Source organism: Parambassis ranga, chromosome 1 (genome assembly GCF_900634625.1).
Source record: "Parambassis ranga chromosome 1, fParRan2.1, whole genome shotgun sequence".
Lineage (NCBI taxonomy): Eukaryota > Metazoa > Chordata > Actinopteri > Ambassidae > Parambassis > Parambassis ranga.
In genome coordinates this window covers 4,612,358-4,632,352 of record NC_041022.1, presented here as the reverse complement: position 1 = coordinate 4,632,352, position 19,995 = coordinate 4,612,358, and the positions used below count along the sequence as shown (strand labels likewise).

The window sequence follows — 19,995 nt, the reverse complement described above, 5'->3', positions numbered from 1 at the left end:
TTTCAAGAAGGGGCGGGAACGCAGCGAGGTCACGGAAGAGGAGCATGCTGGGAAAGCACGTGTAGAAGGAGGATCAGTGAGGTACGGTGGTAGTTTAACTCTAATATCCTGTAAAGTTCATGTTTGTTTTGTTTTATTATGTTCGGCGCTGTTTGTGGTTCTGCCGCTGTGGGTTTTCCCGCCGTTTCAGTGCAGCCTCTCTGGGCGGACATTTTGTTTACATGTCGGCTCGCGGTGGAGGTCTGAGGATGAACAGCTGAGGGTCCAGAGACCGGTCTGGACAGAAGTCCACTGAGGGACAGACTCACGTTGTTTACAATCTCTCTGCAGACTGAAAGTTCTGATAAAAAGCGGACTCGTAGCGCACCCATGGACTGTTCATATGTAAACAAGTTATTATACAGGCTTTGTACTGAACTCAACTCAACTCAGCTTTATTTATAGAGCACTTTAAAATCAACCCTGTTGGCCAAAGTGCTGTCCACCAATACAAAAGCATATAAAACACATTAAAATAAAAAACTGTAGGAAGACTGCTAGACGGGTTCGACTCCTGCAAGACGTCTCTGACATGAGTTTCTATGATATGTGACCAAAGGACTCCAAACCCAAGTGTTTGTTTGTAGACGAGAACATTTTTATTGATTGTCATCTACCTCAAACATCTGTATTAAACAGATCAGCCCAGAGTGCCTTGGACTCCGCTGAATCTTCTGTATCTGAATCAGTGTTTGTCGTCTTTGTTTTTGTTTTGTTGTTCACGTATGTGTGTGTGTGTTGTCCTCTTTTTGTTCGGCAAGGTGCGCTGAACCGCTGCCACCATGACGTCCAAAAAGAAGCAGGATGATGACGAGCGCTTCCTGCGGGTGCAGAAGGACCCTCGATTCTGGGAAATGCCTGAGAAGGAGCGCAAAGTCAAGATCGACAAGCGCTTTCAGTCCATGTTCCATGACAAGCGCTTCAAGGTGAAGTACACGGTGGACAAACGAGGCCGCCCCATCAACCACAGCTCCACAGAGGACCTGAAGCGCTTCTACAAACTGTCTGACTCTGAAGACGAGGAGGAAGACGAGGAGGACGTTAAGAGCAGGACACAGGTGGAGGGCAAGAAGAAGAAACCAGTGAAGAGAGGAAGGGAAGTGCAGGAAGGTGGAGCTGCAGGACAGCCGCCTGCACGAGGAGTCAGGGTCTCTGAGGAGGGTGAGCTGTGGTTTCTATTCAAATGATTGACATCCCTGTGACAGGCCCCTCCCCCAGGGAAGCATCTGCCTGTGATTGATCAGGAGCCACTGATCTAACACACAGTGACCATAAAGGCTCTCTCACTGCACACACAACAAGGACTCTTCATATTTTCCTCAGGTGATGACGATGATGAGGAGCAGCACTCTGAGGAGGAGGATGCTGTCGACCTGGGCAGCAGTGAGGAGGAGGGGGAGGAAGAGGAGGGGGAGAGCGACGAGGTGAGTGGATCAGCCGAGGAGGAGTCTGGTCTGGATTCAGACAGTGACAGCGAGCCTGATCTGGCCCGAGGGAAAGGCAACATAGAGACCAGCTCCGATGAAGATGACGAAGATGAGGTGGAGGCCATCCTGAGGAAAGAGGAAGAGGAGATCGAACATGACTGGGGGGAATTGTGCAAAGACGCTCAGCGCAGTGATGAGGTGAGTTGATGGCGAGGGTGGGAGGCGGCTCCGCCTGCAGGAAACGTCTTAACTCTGTCTGTGTCAGGTGTCCACACGCCTCGCCGTCTGCAACATGGACTGGGACCGCATGAAGGCCAAAGACCTGCTGGCTCTGTTCAACTCCTTCACACCTAAAGGGGGAGCTGTGCTGTCTGTCAAGGTAAAGCTGCTCTGAGGCGTAGTCGGTGTTTGTGTGTCACATGTCAGGTGATCTGAGGTGGCATTACATGTTCAGACCGTTAGTTTGACTGTGAGAGAAGGTAATTGCAGTGCATGCTGGGTGTTGTTGTTCAGATCTACCCCTCTGAGTTTGGAAAGGAGAGGCTGAAAATGGAGGAGACCCAGGGACCCCTGGAGCTGAAGGTGCTGCCCGACGACTCAGAGGACGACACAGAGGAGGAGAAGTGAGTGAAAGTCCTCCTCCTCTTCCTCCTCTTCTTCCTTCTGCTCCTCCTCCTCTTCCTCTGATCTGTTCTGCTGGTGCGCCTCCTCTCAGGGTTTACAGAGAGAAGATGCGTGACTACCAGTTCAAGCGTCTGAAGTATTTCTACGCTGTGGTGGAGTGTGACTCGGTGGATACGGCTTCAAAGATCTACCAGGAGTGTGACGGCTACGAGTATGAGAGCAGCTGCTCCGTCCTGGACCTGCGGTACGACATCACTGAACCTGATTCCTGTCGCCTCAGACGGCGATTACACTGAACTTAAAATGTGTGCTGACAGGTTTATCCCCGACGATATGATGTTTGATGAGGAGCCCAAAGACGAGGCGACGGACGTGAACCTGATGGCGTACACACCCAAACTGTTCACCTCATCGGCTGCAGCCACCTCAAAGGTAAGAAGCTTACCTGCAAGTTATTAACGAAGGGAAAGGGATGTTTACAGTCCTCTGTGGTCCTTTTGGAACTTTACATTCAGCATCTGCAGATCTGAGAGCAGCGTTCATGTGAAGTGAGTCGTTCATGTTATTGTCAGTCTGATCCTCACATGCAGTGTAGAAGGAATGCTAATGCTAAGCTAAAGACAGCTATGCTAGCCGTCCTCCACACCTCCACACATGTAGTGACATCTTCTCTGATGTCCGCTGGGGACACCATGTCTCTGTGTCTGTGTCTACTTGTCTGCTGATACCTCCGTCTGATTGGCTGATATTGGTGAAAGTGAAAAGTTGCTCCACTCACACTGCATTCTGAGAAGATTGATCACTTTGTGGCAAGATTTACCTCCATGTGTCTCATGTATCATTCGGCACTTTTTGGCAGAGCTTTGAGACTCACTCAGACTGACCTGGTCTCTGATCCGTTTGAACCAATTAGGTGCAGCTGACGTGGGACGAAACTGACCACGAGCGTGTGACGGCCCTGAACAGGAAGTTCAACAAAGATGAGCTGCTTAACATGGACTTCAACGCCTACCTGGCCTCCTCCAGTGACGAAGCGGATGGTGACGATGCAGAGCTGCAGTTTGGAGAAGGTGAGGAGCATGAAACAGCCGCAAATGTGTTGAGACAAAGCAGTGCTAAGGAGGTCTGCTTTTGACAGGGGCGGAGGAGCCGGAAGAGGAGGAGAAGGAGGAGGAGGAGGAGAAACCACAGCAGAAAGAAGAAAAGAAAAAGAGTGAGGTACAGATCTCCAAATACAGAGAGCTGCTGAAAGGCATCCGGGACAAAGAGAAGAAGCTGCAGGAGGACAAAGACATGGAGATGGAGATCACATGGGTGCCAGGTACCAGGGCGCCTCTTTGTGTGTGTCAGACTGTTGTGTTGTGCAGCTGCAGCTGGTTCACACTCTGTTTTATCGTGCAGGCCTGAAGGAGACGACGGAGCAGCTGGTGAAGAAGAAGCTGGAGGGACAAGACAAGCTGACGCCCTGGGAGGAGTTCCTGCAGAAGAAGAAGGACAAGAAGAAGAAGAAGAAGTCTGACAGGAAACAGGTAAGCAGGACACAGGGAATGCTGGGAAGGGTTTTCTCCAAACATCGCACACCGTGTCAGTTTTCAGCCTCACATCTGTCTGATGGTTTCTCAGGGAGCCGACGATGAAGACCTGAGTGATGACGAGCTTCCTCCAGATATTGACCTCAGCGACCCCTTCTTTGCAGAGGAGCTCGGTGCTGCAGGTGATCAGTCGGTCGGTCTGTGATTCACACGGATCCCACGGCCAGCACTCATCTGTGTTTTTCTGCAGAGCTGAAGAAGAAGCTGAAAGGGAAGAAGAAGAAGAAGCAGGAGGAAGCGGAGCAGACGGCAGAGGAGGAAGAAGAGCTGGAGAAACAGAAGGTCCACATCAAACCGGAAGCTGTTGTTGTGGTCTGTGAACCTCAGTGACTAAATGTCTGTGTGTGTGTTGCAGGCTGAGATGGCTCTGCTGATGGAGGATGATGCTGAGGACTCCAAACACAAACACTTCAACTACGACAAGATTGTGGAGCAGCAGAACCTGAGCAAGAAGAAGAGGAAGAAGCTGCTGAAGAAGGGCGAGCAGCCGCTGCAGGACGACGACTTCCAGGTAACAACCGCCACATTCACACCTGACATGGGTGGCTGGTACACAGGTTTACGCTGACCTCCACCCCCCCTCTGTTTGCAGGTGGATGTCAAAGACCCCCGCTTCCAGGCCATGTTCACCTCCCACCTCTTCAACCTGGACCCCTCCCACCCCAGCTACAGAAAGACCAAAGCCACGCAAAGCATCCTGTCCGAGAAGCAGCGCAGGCGAGAGGAGGAGCAGCGGAGCATGGAGGACACTCTCAGCACTCAGAAGACCACGGCTACACCAGGAGGGGCGGCTCACAGTAAACAGGAAGCAGCAGAGAGAAGACAAGAGAAGGACTCTGACAGCGCGACGGCGAAGAAGACGATGGACCCGAGTCTGTCGCTGCTCGTCAAATCCATTAAAAGTAAAACAGAGCAGTTTCAGGCTCGGAAGAAGCAGAAGCTGGCGTGACGATCAGACTGTGAGTGAACGTTCAGGCTGGATCCAAACCGCCGCCATCCACAGAACGCCGTCTCTGTCTGATGTGTCAGTACAGAAGAAAACACTGAAGCTGTGAGGACTCATTTATTCAGAGGACTGAATCATTTACACACAACAAACCAGAGAGGATCAGTCTGGAAACATGGCTTTATTAATGTGTTATTAACATCTTAAATGTGTTATTAAATGTTTATATTCTGCCTTTAAATAAACGCTCTCAGACTGAGCTATGAGGGATCAGCAGGCTCGACCCTCAGTCATTTCCCACAACAAAAGCCTCCTCCTGATGAAGAGGCTTTTATTGTGGAGGATCAGCAGTGTAGTGTGATCAGGGACGGAACAGACCGCGTATGAGGCATATTACCTCACATGTTACTACCATCGCCATGGTTACAGTCTAACCCAGCACCAATCGTTTGAGCTGAAGGCTGACGAGGTCTCATCGGTAAAAAATGTAGGCACTTCACATCAGCTGATTCTGAGAAGGAGCATCAACACCTGAAACACCTGACAGGTGAAGTGGACCAGCCAGGTTCTAAGCTGTTTTACTGAAGCCAGGTTCTTAGCTCAAAGCATTGTGGGTAATTAGTGACTGCTAAGATCATAACATTTCCTACAGTGAGCCATAAGCTGCAGGAGGCTGCTCCTACGGCCCCGGGTATTCAAAGACGGCAGCAGCTCCCATTCCGGTCCCGATGCACATGGACACGACGCCGTACGCCCTGCGGACACATCAGAAACACTGAGAACACATTTTAACCGGGCAGAGCCGAGGAACACCTGTGCTCCACAGGGACAAACCTCCTGCCTCGGCGTCTCAGCTCGTGGAGCAGCGTCACCACCTGTCGAGCCCCAGTGCAGCCCAGAGGATGACCCAGAGCGATGGCGCCCCCATTTGGATTCACCTTCTCCAGGGGGATGCCCAGCTTCTCCACACAGTACACCGCCTGAAACAAAACACAAAGTCCTGTCCTCCTCAGCACCCAGCAGGAAGCCATGATGGAGTCACATGTGAGCAGCAGCAGTCACATGACCAACACTGTCTGACCTGCAGCTTCCTGCAGCTGATTTCTGTCTGAATACCTGAGTTATTCTGCGCACACACACACACACTTTGACTGCTCTCTGACTGCAGACACACACACACTCTGACTGCTCTCTGACTGCAGACACACACACACACTCTCTGACTGCAGACACACACACACACACTCTCTGACTGCAGACACACACACACACACACACATACTCTCTGACTGCAGACACACACACACTCTGGCTGCTCTCTGACTGCAGACACACACACACTCTGACTGCTCTCTGACTGCAGACACACACACACTCTGGCTGCTCTCTGACTGCAGACACACACACACACACTCTGACTGCTCTCTGACTGCAGACAGGATGGAGATGAACAATCAGCACGGGAAGAGCTCAAACAACTGTGTCTGAAATGTTTGATCTGTGTGTGTGAGAGAGAGAGTCACCTGACTGGCGAAGGCCTCATTGATTTCAAACACATCAATATCATCCACTGTCAGGCCTGAGGAGGAAACACATCAACAGTCAGACATGTCGGTCTGTTTGAAGTAATCCAGAAATGACCTGTGCCTGAAAATCAGTCCACACACACGCATGCCTGACCTGCCTGCTGCAGAGCTACAGGGATGGCAAAAGCTGGTCCGATGCCCATAACATCTGGAGGGACACCAACCACGGCGCTGCCTCTGAGGACTCCCAGGACCGGCAGACCCAGAGCCTCCACTGCAGACCTGCGACCAATCAGCACGGCCGCAGCGCCGTCACTCACCTGGCTGGAGTTACCTGAGACAGAGATGTACGTGAATGTGTGTGTGTGTGTGTGTGTGTGTGTGTGTGTGTGAGATGGTTTCGGTCGTCTGACCTGCTGTGGTGCTGCCGTCAGGTTTGAAGGCAGGTCGCAGCTTCCTGAGTCCCTCCAACGTCGTTCCCGCTCTGATGCCATCATCTTTAGTGACCGTCACCTGACGCTCGCCACCGTCCTCATCCCCCAGTCTGGTGGTGACGGGAACGATCTCCTGGTCAAACAGGCCGAGGCTCTGCGCCCGGGCCGCTCTGAGGGCACGACAACAGATTCATCAACAACACAACGTAACACAACACAGCACCTTCCTGTCTTCCTCACACAACACAACAGAAACGCAACAAGACTTACTTCTGCTGAGAGCTGAGAGCGAAGATGTCCTGCTGCTCTCTGGAGACTCCGAACCGCTCTGCCACGTTCTCTGAGGTGATGCTGCACACACACAGAGGCACACACACAGAGACACACACAGACACACACACACATTATGATCCTAAACAGTTAGGTTTTTCTTGTGAATTAATAAATGAAGGCTGAAACGGTCGCAGCTCGGCCGCCTGCAGCAGCAGATCTCACCCCATTGGAAGGATGCAGTCTCTGGCCTTCTCGTTGTCCACCAGCCTGGCGCTCAGATCTCCTGGATTACCAATGGATCGCAGCGACATGCTCTCCACGCTGCAGCACACACAGCAGGTTATACACACACTGTTATCACACATACTTCACAATGTGAAGGTGGCCGAAGCCGCACACACTGACCCGCAGGCGAGGCCGAGGTGGATGCAGCCGCTCCTCACGGCTCCTGCACAGACAGTCCAGGCGGTCAGTGTGAGGACACACACCGTGTTTGTGTGTTAGCCGTGGTGTCGGTGTGTTACCTGCTATGTTGAGGAGGGCCTGCAGGCCGGAGGAGCACTGCCTGTTGACGGTGAAGACGGGAACCGTCTCTGGAAAGCCACTGGAAAGAAGACAGGCTGGTGAGAGACACTCTGAGGACATGTAGGCGAACCTGTGATGTCATCAGTAACTGACCTGAGGAAGTGCGCCACCCTGGCCATCAGAGCGCCAGCTCCGGGCTGCAGCACGTTCCCTGCAGCACATATATGTAAAACACATTAGCTTTTAGCTCCTGGTGCCCATTAGTACAGATGATCATAAACTTTTATCCATTTAACTTTTGTTCATTTGTCCAGACTCAGCTTGGAAGTGACTCAAACTCCAGCCTGTGGCGGAAACCTGTGTTGCCATGGAAACCCTCCAGCATCCCAGAAAGTGCTGTTCTGCAGTAAAGCTGACGCCCAGGTGCGGCCATCAGGTCACACAGTGAATCACAACGTTACACCCTGAGGGAGGAGGTGTCTCACCCACGCAAACGTCCCCCAGCTGGTCAGCTGACAGTCCGACGTCCGCCAGCACAGCGGTCATCACGGCGCTCAGCAGCTCGTCAGGTGTGGTGTCCTGAGGACGATTACAACGTCAGACAACCACGTGACACACCTGTCAGAGACAACTACATGTGTGTACGGTGGCCCTGGGGTGCTGTTTGTCCCTCTGGGCCTCCGTACTAGTCATATCGATCAGGTAAGTCCCGAACTTTGACTGTGTGTGTTTATCAAACCATGACGTGTGTGTCCGGCTTAAGGCGTAAAGTACAAATACTTTAACCACTTAAATGCCACTCAAAGTAACTTTTTCCGGCGACAGTTCGGACAAACGCGGTAAAGTCCGTGTTGTGTTTTGGTGCTGTGGACATGTAGCAGGCTGAGCCGCAGCTACCTTAAAGGCTCCTCTCTTGGCTTTTCCTATCGCGGTCCTCCGCCCGTGAACCACCACCACGTCGTCCGGGGAGGCGACCCCGGCCGCCGCAGACCCGCACTCCGTCCTCCGCAAGTCCTGACCGGACCCAGCGGAACCGGGACACAAGTGCCCAGAAATGATCTTCAGTCTCTGCATGACGGCGCCAGAGCGAGAAGTCTCACAGAAGTCTGGACTCTGGACTCCTGCGTTACTTCCGGGATCGGACGGGAGCAGCGGAGGGACAAACAGAACGACGTACGTCGCACTCTGCTTCACTAAGTGTAAACTTTTATCAGTAACGGAGTTTTATTGATCAGCTCTAATATTAACCCTAAAATGTGACTTTTTAATATTTATATTTTATATATTTTATCTAGTTACAACGTAATAAAAATATTACAAACAAAAACTTATAAAGATATTTAAATCTTTATTTTAAACTTTTAAATGTTTCTTTAAATGTTGCTTTATTATGCCAAGATATTTACTGTGTAAACAAATGTAAAACAAACATTTCTGTTTACACTTGTATATAACGTGCTCTTCTATCCTCAAACAAAGACTGAGAATCTATTGAAACTTTTATTTCCAAATTTGTCACCACAACATCACACTGATAAGGCCACTGACTCACTGCACATTCAGCTGGAATCACACAACAGAAAGAAAACAGATGTCTTCAGAATCAGATAGAAAACTGTCTGTGTCACAGAAATATATCGAACAAACAGGATGTAGTGCTATCAAAAAAAAAAGCCCAGGATGTCTGAGTACACACAAAGAAACATATATGATGATTTAGCTGGGTGAAGTGTCCCTTTAAGTAAGCACAGGTCACCAGAGACAGGACAGCACCAGAGGAGGAGGAGATGTGCAATTACAAAGTCATCATTCATCAAAACTTCGTCAAAGTCCTTCAGGAATGTTTCAAATCAAGTCTGAGGCCACAGAGCGCTCTTATTGTGAAGGAGCCCTCAGAGGCATCTGAACACATGCTTCTCTTAGCTCGGGCCTGTTCACACCACACACACACACCTCAGCGTGTGTTTACCTACTCAGCAGCTGTTCTGAAGAATCACAGGTCAGTCAACAGACGTAAACAGGAAGTATCACGTTGCTATGGTTACCCTGTGGGCTCTTGGCTGGGTGCTGCCGGCTCAGTTCTTCTTTCTTTAAACTGCAATATTTCAAGTAAATAAAGATCTATGTGTCAGACAGAACACGGATGGATGTTCTGAGTGGACCATCCACTGCTGCCAGACCTCTGATGAACTCAACATCTCTGCCTTGATGGTTGATTAGAGGTGGCAGATGTTTCATCAATAAATATTGATCTGAATATTCACTAAGCTAAAAAATGTGTCCTTTGAGAATAATGTTAAAACCAAGGCTGGTGATCTGTTTCTATAGCTGTGTATTAATCCACCGTTAAAAATAATCCTCCATAAACTTGTCTTATATCTTCAGAATGTACCCCCATTGTGGGACTAATAAAGGTTTCTTAATCTTAATCTTAATCTCAAACTTTAATGGGATTTTTTTCTAGAAATAGAAAATTGGAAAAAAATATGAAACAGAGGAGACGTGGGGGGTGTGTGTCCTCACAGAGTTACACCTCCACTGTAGCAAAGGGAAACGAGCACGCCAGAGGTGCTGGAGGAATGTGAAGGTTCATGTTTCAGTCTTCATGTCTGAGTCCCAAGTCTGACGCTCCTCCATCAGCATCCTCACAACTCGTCTCCAGTTCAAGCTCAACATGGCAGTGAGGGGGTCTGCCCCGGCTCAGGCGTAGTAGATGAGCTCGGGGATCTGTCCTCCCTGCACGCCTGTGCCATTAGTGCTGTCCGAAGAGCACTGGAACTGAAAGGTCACCTTCCCACACTGCACCTCGGTCATGCCTTCCTGGCCGAAGTAGCTGAGCTCGTTGCCATCCAGCACTACGCTGGCAGTGTAGAAGGTGTCTGGCTCAATCTGCACCGGGTACTCGAAGAAGACGGGGAAGGTGCTGCTGGACCCGTCTGAGAAGTATTTGATGATCCTCTGTGCCATCGGCACGCCCTGGCGCTTTAGCTCGATCTTGGCGCTGTACTCGGCTGAACCACAGCTGGAGCCATACAGGCCAAAGCCAGCGATGAAGATACGCTTGTCCACGGCGAACTGAATGCTGTCGCAGCGGCCGCGGTACCGCCACTGGTTGCTCCTGTAGGCGCAGGACTGAAAGCGGTGACAGCGCTGCGGCGCCAGGCCTTTACGGGGTTTGGTGCAGAACAGGAGGTCAGGCTTCTTGGCGGCAGTGTACCACAGGAAGATGTCATTGGTTTCATTGAGCGTGAGCACACCGGACTGCGCCGCTCCATTGGCGAAATCTTCCAGTGCCATGGTGGGGATGCGAATCAGGTAGATGGCCTTCCCCAACACCAGCCGTTTGTTCTCGATGGTGGGCGACAGCTCCTGCCTCTGGCACTCGACCTCGGCCCAGTTCAGCGCTGCCTCAAACACCACCATCTCTTTTGCGTTGAGCGTTTCTCGGCGCAGGATGCTCTCCAGCGTCTGAGTGTCGATGTCACAGAATCCTTCGGAGCGCAGCGCGAGCTCGGCCTGGGCGTCGATCACCTCCCAGCAGCGCTGCGTCAGGTCGGGCTCCTCAAACAGGCAGCTCTGCGACAGCAGCACGCAGGCGTTCTTGGCACTCAGGCTGGTCTCCAGAAAGTTGACACAGGCCCGGGCCAGGTGAGGGACTATGTACTTCTTGGCAGCATAGAGCGTGGCGAGCACAGTGTCGGCACACAGGTCGATCTCATCGCAGTAGATGTACCTGCACACCCAGAAACCACAGTCACAGGTCAGAGCTGCAGCAGGTGAAGAAAAGTCCATTCACACCCAGCACACTTACTTCAACATGGCCAGGAAGGAGGGGGGTTCCACGTCAGGGATCCGGATCTCGTCCTGATCCTCAGCCAGTTCTCCGTAGAACATGGCGTGGAACACAGAGCTGCCGACGGCCAGGACATACTGCATGGACAAAAAAACAAACAAAAGCAGCTTTAAAGACAGATGAACCTGAGACACCATCACAGCAATCATCATCATCACAACACAGAGCTAACACGATGATCAGGATGCCCACAGTAAACAAATGAGCGTGTGTGTGTCTTCACCTTGTGTCCAGGGACTCGCTGCGTCCCCCCTGGTGGTCCAACCACAAAGTGAACATCGGCCATCGTCTCATTGTTGAACATGACTGAATTCCTGCAGGACACAGTCAGAGGAACCATTTGACCTCAATCCAACACACACCTGCTCTGATGTGGTCACAGCTGAAGGGTCTGGGTGCCACAGAGACCTGCCCCCCTGACCCCGCACTCTTACCTCTCTCGGATGGTCGGGTACAGCCCCTGCCAGTTGCAGCAGCCCTGGGTGGCGGCGGTGTTGTTGTTGGTCACGTTCTGCTGCTGGTACTGCTGGATGGAGGTGCTGCTGCTCGCTGAGGCGGACGGAACCAGCTTTTTGGTGGGAAACAGCTCAGCAGCCATTATCCTTCAGTCAGATCGCAGGCCGGGTCATGGCAGCTCCGGGGCCCGGCAGAGTGTGGACAGGACTGCCGAGAGACTCTGCAAGCAGCAACCAGACTCCATGTCAAATCTATACTGTTCGGCTAACTTCAGCTAAACTAGCATCATGTGCTCACTTTGTCCAAAAGCTTCGTTAAAGCTAACATCGATGAAAAGGTGCGACAGTGAAATATCTCAGCAGCGAACAGTCAAAGAACTAGTGGCGCCGCGGAGGAGGCGCTAACTTTAGCGTCTTTATGCTAGTTAGTTAGCAAACAAGTGAAGAGGTTTTACGGGAGGCAAATGAACGGCCTCCGTCCTGCTGATGTTAAACAACACTTGGCTTTCACTTACTGCGGTGTTAGGATGAAGTTCTTATCGTCATTCCTTCGCTTGAAGTTTTACAGCAGCAGCTTTGTTTACCAGCAGGATCCGTCTGAGCAGCGGAGGCCTGCCAGCCAATCAGAGCGCCGGACCCGCGGCCACTTCCGCCAACAACACAAGCTCTTCTACAAGACCTATCAGCGCCACCCAGGGGCCGGAGGACGAACACGTCATTAATCCAGACAGAATGTAGGTTCAAATATTTTAATTTGATCACAATAATGATGAATTATATTGATAAGGACGGTGGAGATCAGAGTCAGTCGGTCCTGCTCTACCTGTGTCTGTAGTCACAACGTCTGTAACTCTCTGTCAGTCCTACACACTGTGGTTCAGACCAGCTGTGGTCTTTGTTATACTGGAAGGGTGTAGACTGGACTTAAAGGTGGAGCTGGTGTCTTCTGGTCTTACAGGTGGAGCTGGTGTCTTCTGGTCTTAAAGGTGGAGCTGGTGTCTTCTGGTCTTACAGGTGGAGCTGGTGTCTTCTGGTCTTACAGGTGGAGCTGGTGTCTTCTGGTCTTAAAGGTGGAGCTGGTGTCTTCTGGTCTTAAAGGTGGAGTTGGTGTCTTCTGGTCTTAAAGGTGGAGCTGTGTCTTCTGGTCTTACAGGTGGTGCTACATCAACAATCCTACTTAAGTAAAAGTCTTAAGTACTTTTAAATGTACTTAAAGTATTCAAAGTAAAAGTACTCACACACCGAATATATATTATTGATTTCCATTGCAAAGGATCTGAACAGGTTAAAATAATCAAAGAAATCATCTCAAATTAAAATGGACCATGTGTAGTTAATGTACATGTTCAGTCCAGAAGCAGCTATGGACAGGTCTGTGTGTCATGAGGCAGGCTGTGGGCATCAAGTGAACAGAGTGGCTGCAGATAACAAACTATTCAGCATGTTTACTGTGTCAGTGTTCCTGCTGTAGATTCATGTTATGATTCATGTTCATCAGACATTAATGGATGGACCTGTGTTAGCAGACAGCAGCTAACTAGTTAGCTCACTGAGCCAGAGCACCGGCATCGTGACTGAGGCTCATTATAGAAACACAGCTGGCAGCGTGACACCACCTCCATGCAGAGTCTGACCTCACATCAGTCCAGCACTGTGTTCATCACATGGAACAAGGAACTACAGACACTGTAGAAATGTAGTGGAGGAGAAAGTACAGGTAACAGCTGCAACATGGAGTAAAAGTATAAAGTATGCACTATTATTTTTACTTGACAAGTATGAATACATAAAGATTTACTTTAGTACAGTAACAAAGTACAAATACTTAAGTTACTTTCCACCACTGTTAGGAACATACGGTTCTATCAGGTCCTGTAGTTTCTGCTGGAGAATTTTTAATCTTGATGTTTTTAATATTAAAAAATAAAGAGCCCAAAACAATGGACAGAAGAACACGCACACAGTGATACACAACATATTCCTTTATTGTTGTTACTGACAGATCTGTGGTTCAGATCAGCTGCTGTAACTTCTCTGTACACATTAAATACAGGCTGCTCTCACTGCAGAGCTGGAGCAGACGGGCTGCCTGCAGGCTGCTGCTGCCGTTACACTGTGTTTTAAAGGAAAGTAGGATGAGCTGGATTCACTGTGTGTTTCTTCAGCCAGGCTCTGATGGACTCTGCTGCTGGAGGAGCAGCCACACTCAGCCAGCTGACCCTGAAGAAAATGCTTCAACACCAACCAGCAGAGGGGAAGGGATTCGTTACCATGGCGACCTGGAATAGGACATAGAAGGACTGATCCTGACCACAGCGCTCCATCCGTGGACCTCATGTTGTGACCACAGGAGCTGAAAGATGGCCGGGTCTGGTCGCTGTTCTGTGGAGGTGAGCTACGTCAATGTTTATGATGCTAAGCTACAAGCTAACATTACAAAGTCTTAGAAAGCACCTAAACATGAGTGTGAGCAGCTGATTGGCTGATGGTGTTGTAGTGTTAATGAGCTCAGTGCTTTTTAGTTTAGAGTTGCACAGATCAGCTGGCCAAGTGTGGACACGCTCTTATTTTGAAGGAACATCATCTCCTTGCTGCAGTGGATTTGTGCAGATCCAGGTTCTCACGATCAGAAACAAATGAAACAGAATCGTAACAGAAACTGAGCGAACCAAGCAGGCTGCGCTCATCTCCCCCATCATCCTCCAGGAGAGCTTCAGACTTCTTCCCTCAGTCAGTTCACAGTCCTCTGACGTTTCCCTTTACAGGTTAATAAATAGAATTTCTTTCAAACTTAAAAACTGTACATGTATCCATCCCCCCTTTACATTAAAATCAAACGAAAGCAGCCCAATGTCTGAGATGATAAGAAGCAGAAATAAAAGGCTCTGTAGTGCTGAGAGGTGACGTCACAACGCACAAACACCAGCAGAACCCCGCACATCACTGTTCAAGTAAAACACGAAAATATCCAACACAAAGAGTCCTTTAAAAACCAGCCCACTCATACACAAACACTGATCTGAGCATTCAGCAGAGAAAGCATGTACACAGGAGGAGCTCGTGTGCAGGCTGGGGAGTTACTTCACAACTAAAGGAGCTAATTAGCATTAGCAACGGCTGTCAGGATGAGCAGGAAGCATCTCTTGGCTTCAAGATGGCCGCCGAGGACAGTAAAGTGAGGAGCTCCACAACAAACAGCAGCACGTTCTCACCTGGTCACCACGACGACCAGCACATCTACAAAATATTTTACAACCTGTGAGAGAGCAAAGGAGGGCGGAGGTCTGCTGACAGGTGGAGGCTTCAGGATGTCCTCACACAGGCATACCCTCCAGCAGCAGTATGAGCAGCACACACACCGCAGACTCCCAGCATCCTTCAGTCAGCAGGCGTCACCCTGGTTCATTCTCTGTCCACTGCTCATCAGATCAAATTATTACGTCTGCATCAGTCCTCACCAGGGACACAACGGCAGGCGTCGGGCCACGACAGACAGCCCAGAAACAAAGGGTTAAATCATCCATGATGTCACTGCTGGTAGCACCAACAGAAACTCCCCCATGATCCAAACATGGACAAAGAGGTGGAGCACAAGTTTTGTCCTTCTTAACATGGAGGTCATGCCTGCAGGTTTTGGACCTTTCCGTTAGCTCCCTCTCAGATAACTGTGCCCCCCTGCAGTCCCTCCTGTGGCCACTAGAGGCTGCCTCCAACAGTGAGAAACAACCACACGGACTCAGCTAGCCCTGTGACAGCCTGTGCGTCGCTGCTTGTGTCCCTGAATGCTCACACTTTTCATGCAGACAGAGTAAAGTTCCGCCACGCAGGCGCACGTTGCGTCGTCGTTTTCAGGCACAACAAATAAAACCAGACGGTGAGTCTGTGGTGATGAGGATTCAGCGTCTGTCCTCCATGTTCTGCAGAAAAAAGGCACATTTGAATGATGACAGATGTTCAGTGACGGACAGGAAGCTTCCCCTGTTTAACAGCCCCTCTTCTGCTGTGAGGCGTGTTTGTTTTCAGGACCCGGGCCGGCCCGAGTCCAGGAGGGGGCAGGGATGAATATGAGGAATCTTAAAGGGCCAGTCCAGGTCTCTGTCACCTGCAGACATCACCATAAAAACACACACAGCCCATCAGGACGTCTCCTCTCGGAGCCCCAACCTCAGCTGCACGCTGGCTTCGGGTCATACGAAGACCTTGGCGAGCGCGTCAGCACCCGCGCTGCCGATGTAGCACTTGGTGGGGTGGAACGCCACATCGTGGATGGACTCCTCAAACTTCTTGCGGTGTGCGGTGAACTCCTGGATGCAGGTCTTAGTCTCCATGTTCCACAGACGGATCGAGCAGTCGTGACCTGAAAGAACGAGAGCGAGAGAGCCAATCAGGATGACTATGCACAGACTAAGTCCACAAAACTGAGATTATTGACTTACTTCCTGACATGAGGTACAGTCCGTTTGGATCCACAGCGAGACTGGTGACAGAGTCCAGGTGGGCGACCATGGAGTGGATCAGCTTGCCTTCAGTTTAAACACAGTCAGCGTTACTGACCGCCTCACGGCCGTATCCCTCCACCAGCCACAGTTTATGAGATGGACAGGTGTCAAAGTAAATGTCATGAAAGCGTCTCCGATTGGTGCAGAGCTCCTGCGCGTCTTACCTGTGTTGTTATCGAAGAACTGGATGTGCCGGTCCTCCTGAGCCGTGATGGTGATTGGCAGTGTGGGATGACTCAGCACTTTGTTGATCTTGCAGGGAGCTTCTGTGAGGAGGAAGTGAGGCGATGTTAGCGGGGACCACCTGCAGGCTAGCTTGTAGCAGTTAGCATGTGTGTGGATTGTGTCTTTGAGGAAATCATCAGTCACTTTCAACTCAGCACGAGCTTGTGAGTCTGTGTGACTGATGTCATGTCTTCAGAGTCCTGCTGCCTGAAAAATGCCCCGGCTGATTAGACGAAGCATCTGTTTGTCAAAGATTAACTTCAGACAGAGTTACTCCCTCAGTGAGGTCAGGCCTTGTGTAGAGCGGCGGTCCTACCTGGCGGTCCGGCAGAATCCAGCTTCAGGACGAGCTGCTGCGTCTCCATGTTGAAGAGTCCCATGTGTCCCGTGTTGAAGGACGTCACCATGTGATGCGGTTCGCTGCTCACCAGGTCCACTGACGTCGGAACTCCCAGCTCTGAGAAAGAACAAACAGCAGACACTCATCATGTCCCAGGACAGTGAACACAACACGAGGAGACACACGGATTGCTGGGAAACTAAGAGTCCATCAGTCTGGATACAGGTCTGCAGTTTGGCTCTTAGAGGCTGAGCTGAGGGCTGGTCTGCCAGTAATCAGCTGCTCCTCAGGACCTGGTGGACTCAGGACCTGGTGGACTCAGAGACAGCACATAGCCTGGAGTTTCCTCACCTCCCCTCTCGTTGAAAACAGCGAGAGACGGCGACGCGTCGGCGGCGTTCCACAGTCGGACCGTTCCATCAGCTGAGCAGGAGAGGAGGCGGCGATGGGTCGAGCTGTACACCAGTCCCCATACCGAGTCTGTGTGACCACACAGCGCCCCCCGCAGGACTGAGGCCTCTGCAGGAAAAAACAGACACCAACATTCAGAAAGAAGACTTCACGGACAGACATGTAGCTGAGACCAACCCGGACGTACCATATGAGTCGTAGGGGTCGATGTTGGGGTTGGGGGTGTTCCAGCTCTGAATGGTCCCATCCACCCCCCCACTGAAACACTGCTCCCCGCTGGAGCTCATGGTGACTGACAGCACGGCGCCGCTACACAGAGGAGCCCGTGGTTAGGATGAGATTTTAACAGAAACACGTTCTGAAGACAGAGACAGAGTCTGCTCACCTGTGAGCTCTGAACGTGTAGATGGGCTCCACGTCTAAAGCAGCACACCTGGAGGGTCAACGCAGAGAGCAGACAACTCACAAACACTGTCACCATCAGGCCAGACTGAGCGTCACAGCATGTCTCTGAGTAACTGATGTGTCCCTGCGGAATGTGTGAAAGGTCGTCTCACTTTTTGGCGGGCGCCGTCTTCTGGAGGTTCCACAGTTTGAGGGTGTGATCCTCGGAGGCGGTTACCAGGACCGGCTCCACAGGGTGGAAGGCCAGACTCCGGACGGAGTCAAAGTGGCTCCGCAGGGTGAACTTTGGGTTCCAGGTCTTCCGCAGAGCGTCTTTATTGTTGGTGATCTGAGGGAGGAACGTTCTCACAGCATCACTCTGTGCTCCCTGCAGAGAGTACATTCTGTTTGCTTCACTCACGTCGTACGGCAGGCTCTCTGCCTCGTTGGCGACCGTCAGTCCGGCCAGCTCTCCCAGGCCCAGCTCGTTAGAAACGGCCTCGTCCACTCTGCCCAGGATGAAAGACTTCCCGGAGGACGGTAGGAATGTCAGCGCCTCTGAAATGCAGAAAACCGTCAGCTCACGTGCAGTCAGGGGGGACTGACACCAGGAAGGAGGCCAGCCTACCATCATCAGGGCGGCCCACTTCCTGCTCGTTGAACCGGGGCACGATGGGCCGGGAGGGGGGCGTCACAGCTGGCTGCATGGAGGGCAGGTCCTCAGTGTCTCGCAGGTTGGCCAGCATGTCCTGGAGTTTAGACCGGTTTGGTCCTGGAGCACAAAGAGGAAGAGGAGCGGCATGAAGCAAGAAAAAAAGCAGCAGCACAGACTCAAGAGGAAGATCACAGACACTAAAGACACTACAGAAAAATAGACCGTGAGTCCAACGTCCTCTTAAACAAGGTCTCAGACTAAGTGGAAGAAATGATGAGATGAAGGAGGACAAGAGAGGAACAGGTCAGCTGCTGGACTTACTCTTCACCCCCTTCTTGCCCTTGCGCTCCTTCTTGTACTGCTCCTTCAGCTGGGCAATCAGACCCTGGTCCACATCCCAGGCCAGCTCCCCCAGAGGAGGCTGCTCGTCCTTCTCTGCGGGAGGGGGAGAGAAGCCGGCTGTAAGTGACTGGAGGCAGTTCAATATCTAACAGACACATAAAACATCACTCACACACACACACACACTAGGCACTCTATGACATCAACAGATTGCTGTCAGCACGGAGCTACAGTCAGAACATGGTTAGCCTAGCTTAGCATTAAGACCGGGAGCCAGCAGCAGAGATCTGCTCTCATTGTCTTCATTTGGTATGAAACAAACAAAACACTGTGATGTGTACATCGCCTCCTGCAGGCACAGAGAGGAGCAGCAGCTGTGGGTGTGGGTGGTTTCTTTTGGCATGTGTAAATCTGATGAACAGCTCCCCCCTGTGGATAATTAAGCATCTGGATGAAGTCTGAGTTTTGCTGTTACTCCCTTTAGTGTTGATGGCTGCCATGATAACAGCCAGCAGGACCTGAGGTCAGCGTCCCGGGAGCAGCTCAAGGTGAGCCAGGCGTGGACGTGGTTCAGGAAGAGAACAGCTTCAGAGCGAGAAGTGGCGATCTGTTTCATAACAGCCTGCAGCCAACCCAGAGAGGGTTAACCGTCAGCTGACCAGGAGCAGCAGGCTCACTTCAAACTTCAAACGTCTGTTCTGCAGCAGAGGACAGAGCCGCTGAGTCAGCGCGGCTTTAACTGTGAAGTGCTGAGTCACAGTGTGTGGGAGCGCTCTGCCATTGGCCCGCTGACACTCAGAGTGTTGCTAAGTAACAGCACAGGGACCGTGAGGACGGACAGCCGGGCAGAACTTCATGTTGTGAAGACAGAGCAGGAAGTCATCATGTCACATGGTGCTATGATGTCACTAATCCTCTCTCTGAAGGAACTCTGGAGGGCAGGAGGAGTGGGAGGAGCAGGAGGGGCGGGAGGAGGACGCAGCGATGCCAGATCCAGCTGTGTCTGAATCCATGAGCCGTCTACAGAGAGCATCAGCATCCAACAGATGAGGAGACAAAGGGCAGCAGTGATGTTCTGTGGTTACTGTTTGAGGGTGTATTGTGTTTAGATCAGGCATGTAATTGGATGAGGGAGGTGTGTGTGTGTAGGTGTGTGTGTGTGTGTGTGTGTGTGTGTGTGTGTGTGTAGGGGTGCGTGTGTGTACAGCAGCAGCAGCAGCCTCCGGGCTCAGAGCTCAAGCTGTGTTAAGACCTGCAGTTCATCCTGCAGCCTCTAGGGGCTGGCTGGGGAGGATAACACACTCGTTTTAATTATATTCAGACTTAAGATTACGCATAACTATGGGTGTGACTGTTTTGACTGACAGGCAGTTGTTGCTGTGTCACAGTGCAGCTGGGATTAAGAGTCCTGTTTGTACAGAGCACCGTCTCTTGAAACGCTCTGT

At 51.2% G+C, this 19,995-nt stretch overlaps 4 protein-coding genes across 4 annotated transcripts in view; 1 reads left to right on the top strand and 3 right to left on the bottom strand.

The window, feature by feature from the left end:
* Window position 1: 1 nt before the first annotated feature.
* esf1 (ESF1 nucleolar pre-rRNA processing protein) lies at window positions 2-4,898 on the top strand. Its single transcript, XM_028407197.1, has 14 exons — window positions 2-81; window positions 801-1,200; window positions 1,363-1,664; window positions 1,732-1,845; window positions 1,980-2,089; window positions 2,182-2,334; window positions 2,408-2,522; window positions 3,004-3,160; window positions 3,229-3,411; window positions 3,492-3,619; window positions 3,714-3,804; window positions 3,873-3,964; window positions 4,038-4,193; window positions 4,275-4,898. The coding sequence occupies exons 2-14, from the start codon at window positions 822-824 to the stop codon at window positions 4,629-4,631; spliced, it is 2,337 nt and encodes a 778-aa protein (XP_028262998.1). The 5' UTR covers window positions 2-81; window positions 801-821; the 3' UTR covers window positions 4,632-4,898.
* acaa1 (acetyl-CoA acyltransferase 1) lies at window positions 4,795-8,545 on the bottom strand. The gene is made up of 12 exons (XM_028407222.1): window positions 8,284-8,545; window positions 7,872-7,965; window positions 7,540-7,597; window positions 7,386-7,465; window positions 7,267-7,309; window positions 7,084-7,182; window positions 6,859-6,939; window positions 6,568-6,758; window positions 6,309-6,488; window positions 6,152-6,207; window positions 5,463-5,608; window positions 4,795-5,383 (listed from the first exon to the last, which is right to left on the bottom strand). The coding sequence occupies exons 1-12, from the start codon at window positions 8,458-8,460 to the stop codon at window positions 5,308-5,310; spliced, it is 1,281 nt and encodes a 426-aa protein (XP_028263023.1). The 5' UTR covers window positions 8,461-8,545; the 3' UTR covers window positions 4,795-5,307.
* Window positions 8,546-9,817: 1,272 nt separating this feature from the next.
* On the bottom strand, window positions 9,818-12,334 carry LOC114436771 (BTB/POZ domain-containing protein 3-like). Its single transcript, XM_028407209.1, has 5 exons — window positions 12,210-12,334; window positions 11,674-11,915; window positions 11,463-11,553; window positions 11,198-11,316; window positions 9,818-11,119 (listed from the first exon to the last, which is right to left on the bottom strand). The coding sequence occupies exons 2-5, from the start codon at window positions 11,835-11,837 to the stop codon at window positions 10,087-10,089; spliced, it is 1,407 nt and encodes a 468-aa protein (XP_028263010.1). The 5' UTR covers window positions 11,838-11,915; window positions 12,210-12,334; the 3' UTR covers window positions 9,818-10,086.
* A 1,327-nt stretch (window positions 12,335-13,661) lies between these two features.
* LOC114443682 (striatin-like) overlaps window positions 13,662-19,995 on the bottom strand; it is an 18,921-nt gene continuing 12,587 nt past the window's right edge. The window contains exons 8-18 of the mRNA XM_028417972.1: window positions 18,530-18,643; window positions 18,182-18,325; window positions 17,975-18,111; window positions 17,727-17,902; window positions 17,555-17,602; window positions 17,357-17,478; window positions 17,110-17,277; window positions 16,735-16,875; window positions 16,358-16,459; window positions 16,131-16,217; window positions 13,662-16,051 (exon numbers count right to left, since the gene is read on the bottom strand). Coding sequence (XP_028273773.1) covers window positions 15,882-16,051; window positions 16,131-16,217; window positions 16,358-16,459; window positions 16,735-16,875; window positions 17,110-17,277; window positions 17,357-17,478; window positions 17,555-17,602; window positions 17,727-17,902; window positions 17,975-18,111; window positions 18,182-18,325; window positions 18,530-18,643 — 1,409 coding nt within the window. The 3' untranslated portion in view covers window positions 13,662-15,881. The remainder of the gene's footprint in view (window positions 16,052-16,130; window positions 16,218-16,357; window positions 16,460-16,734; window positions 16,876-17,109; window positions 17,278-17,356; window positions 17,479-17,554; window positions 17,603-17,726; window positions 17,903-17,974; window positions 18,112-18,181; window positions 18,326-18,529; window positions 18,644-19,995) is intronic.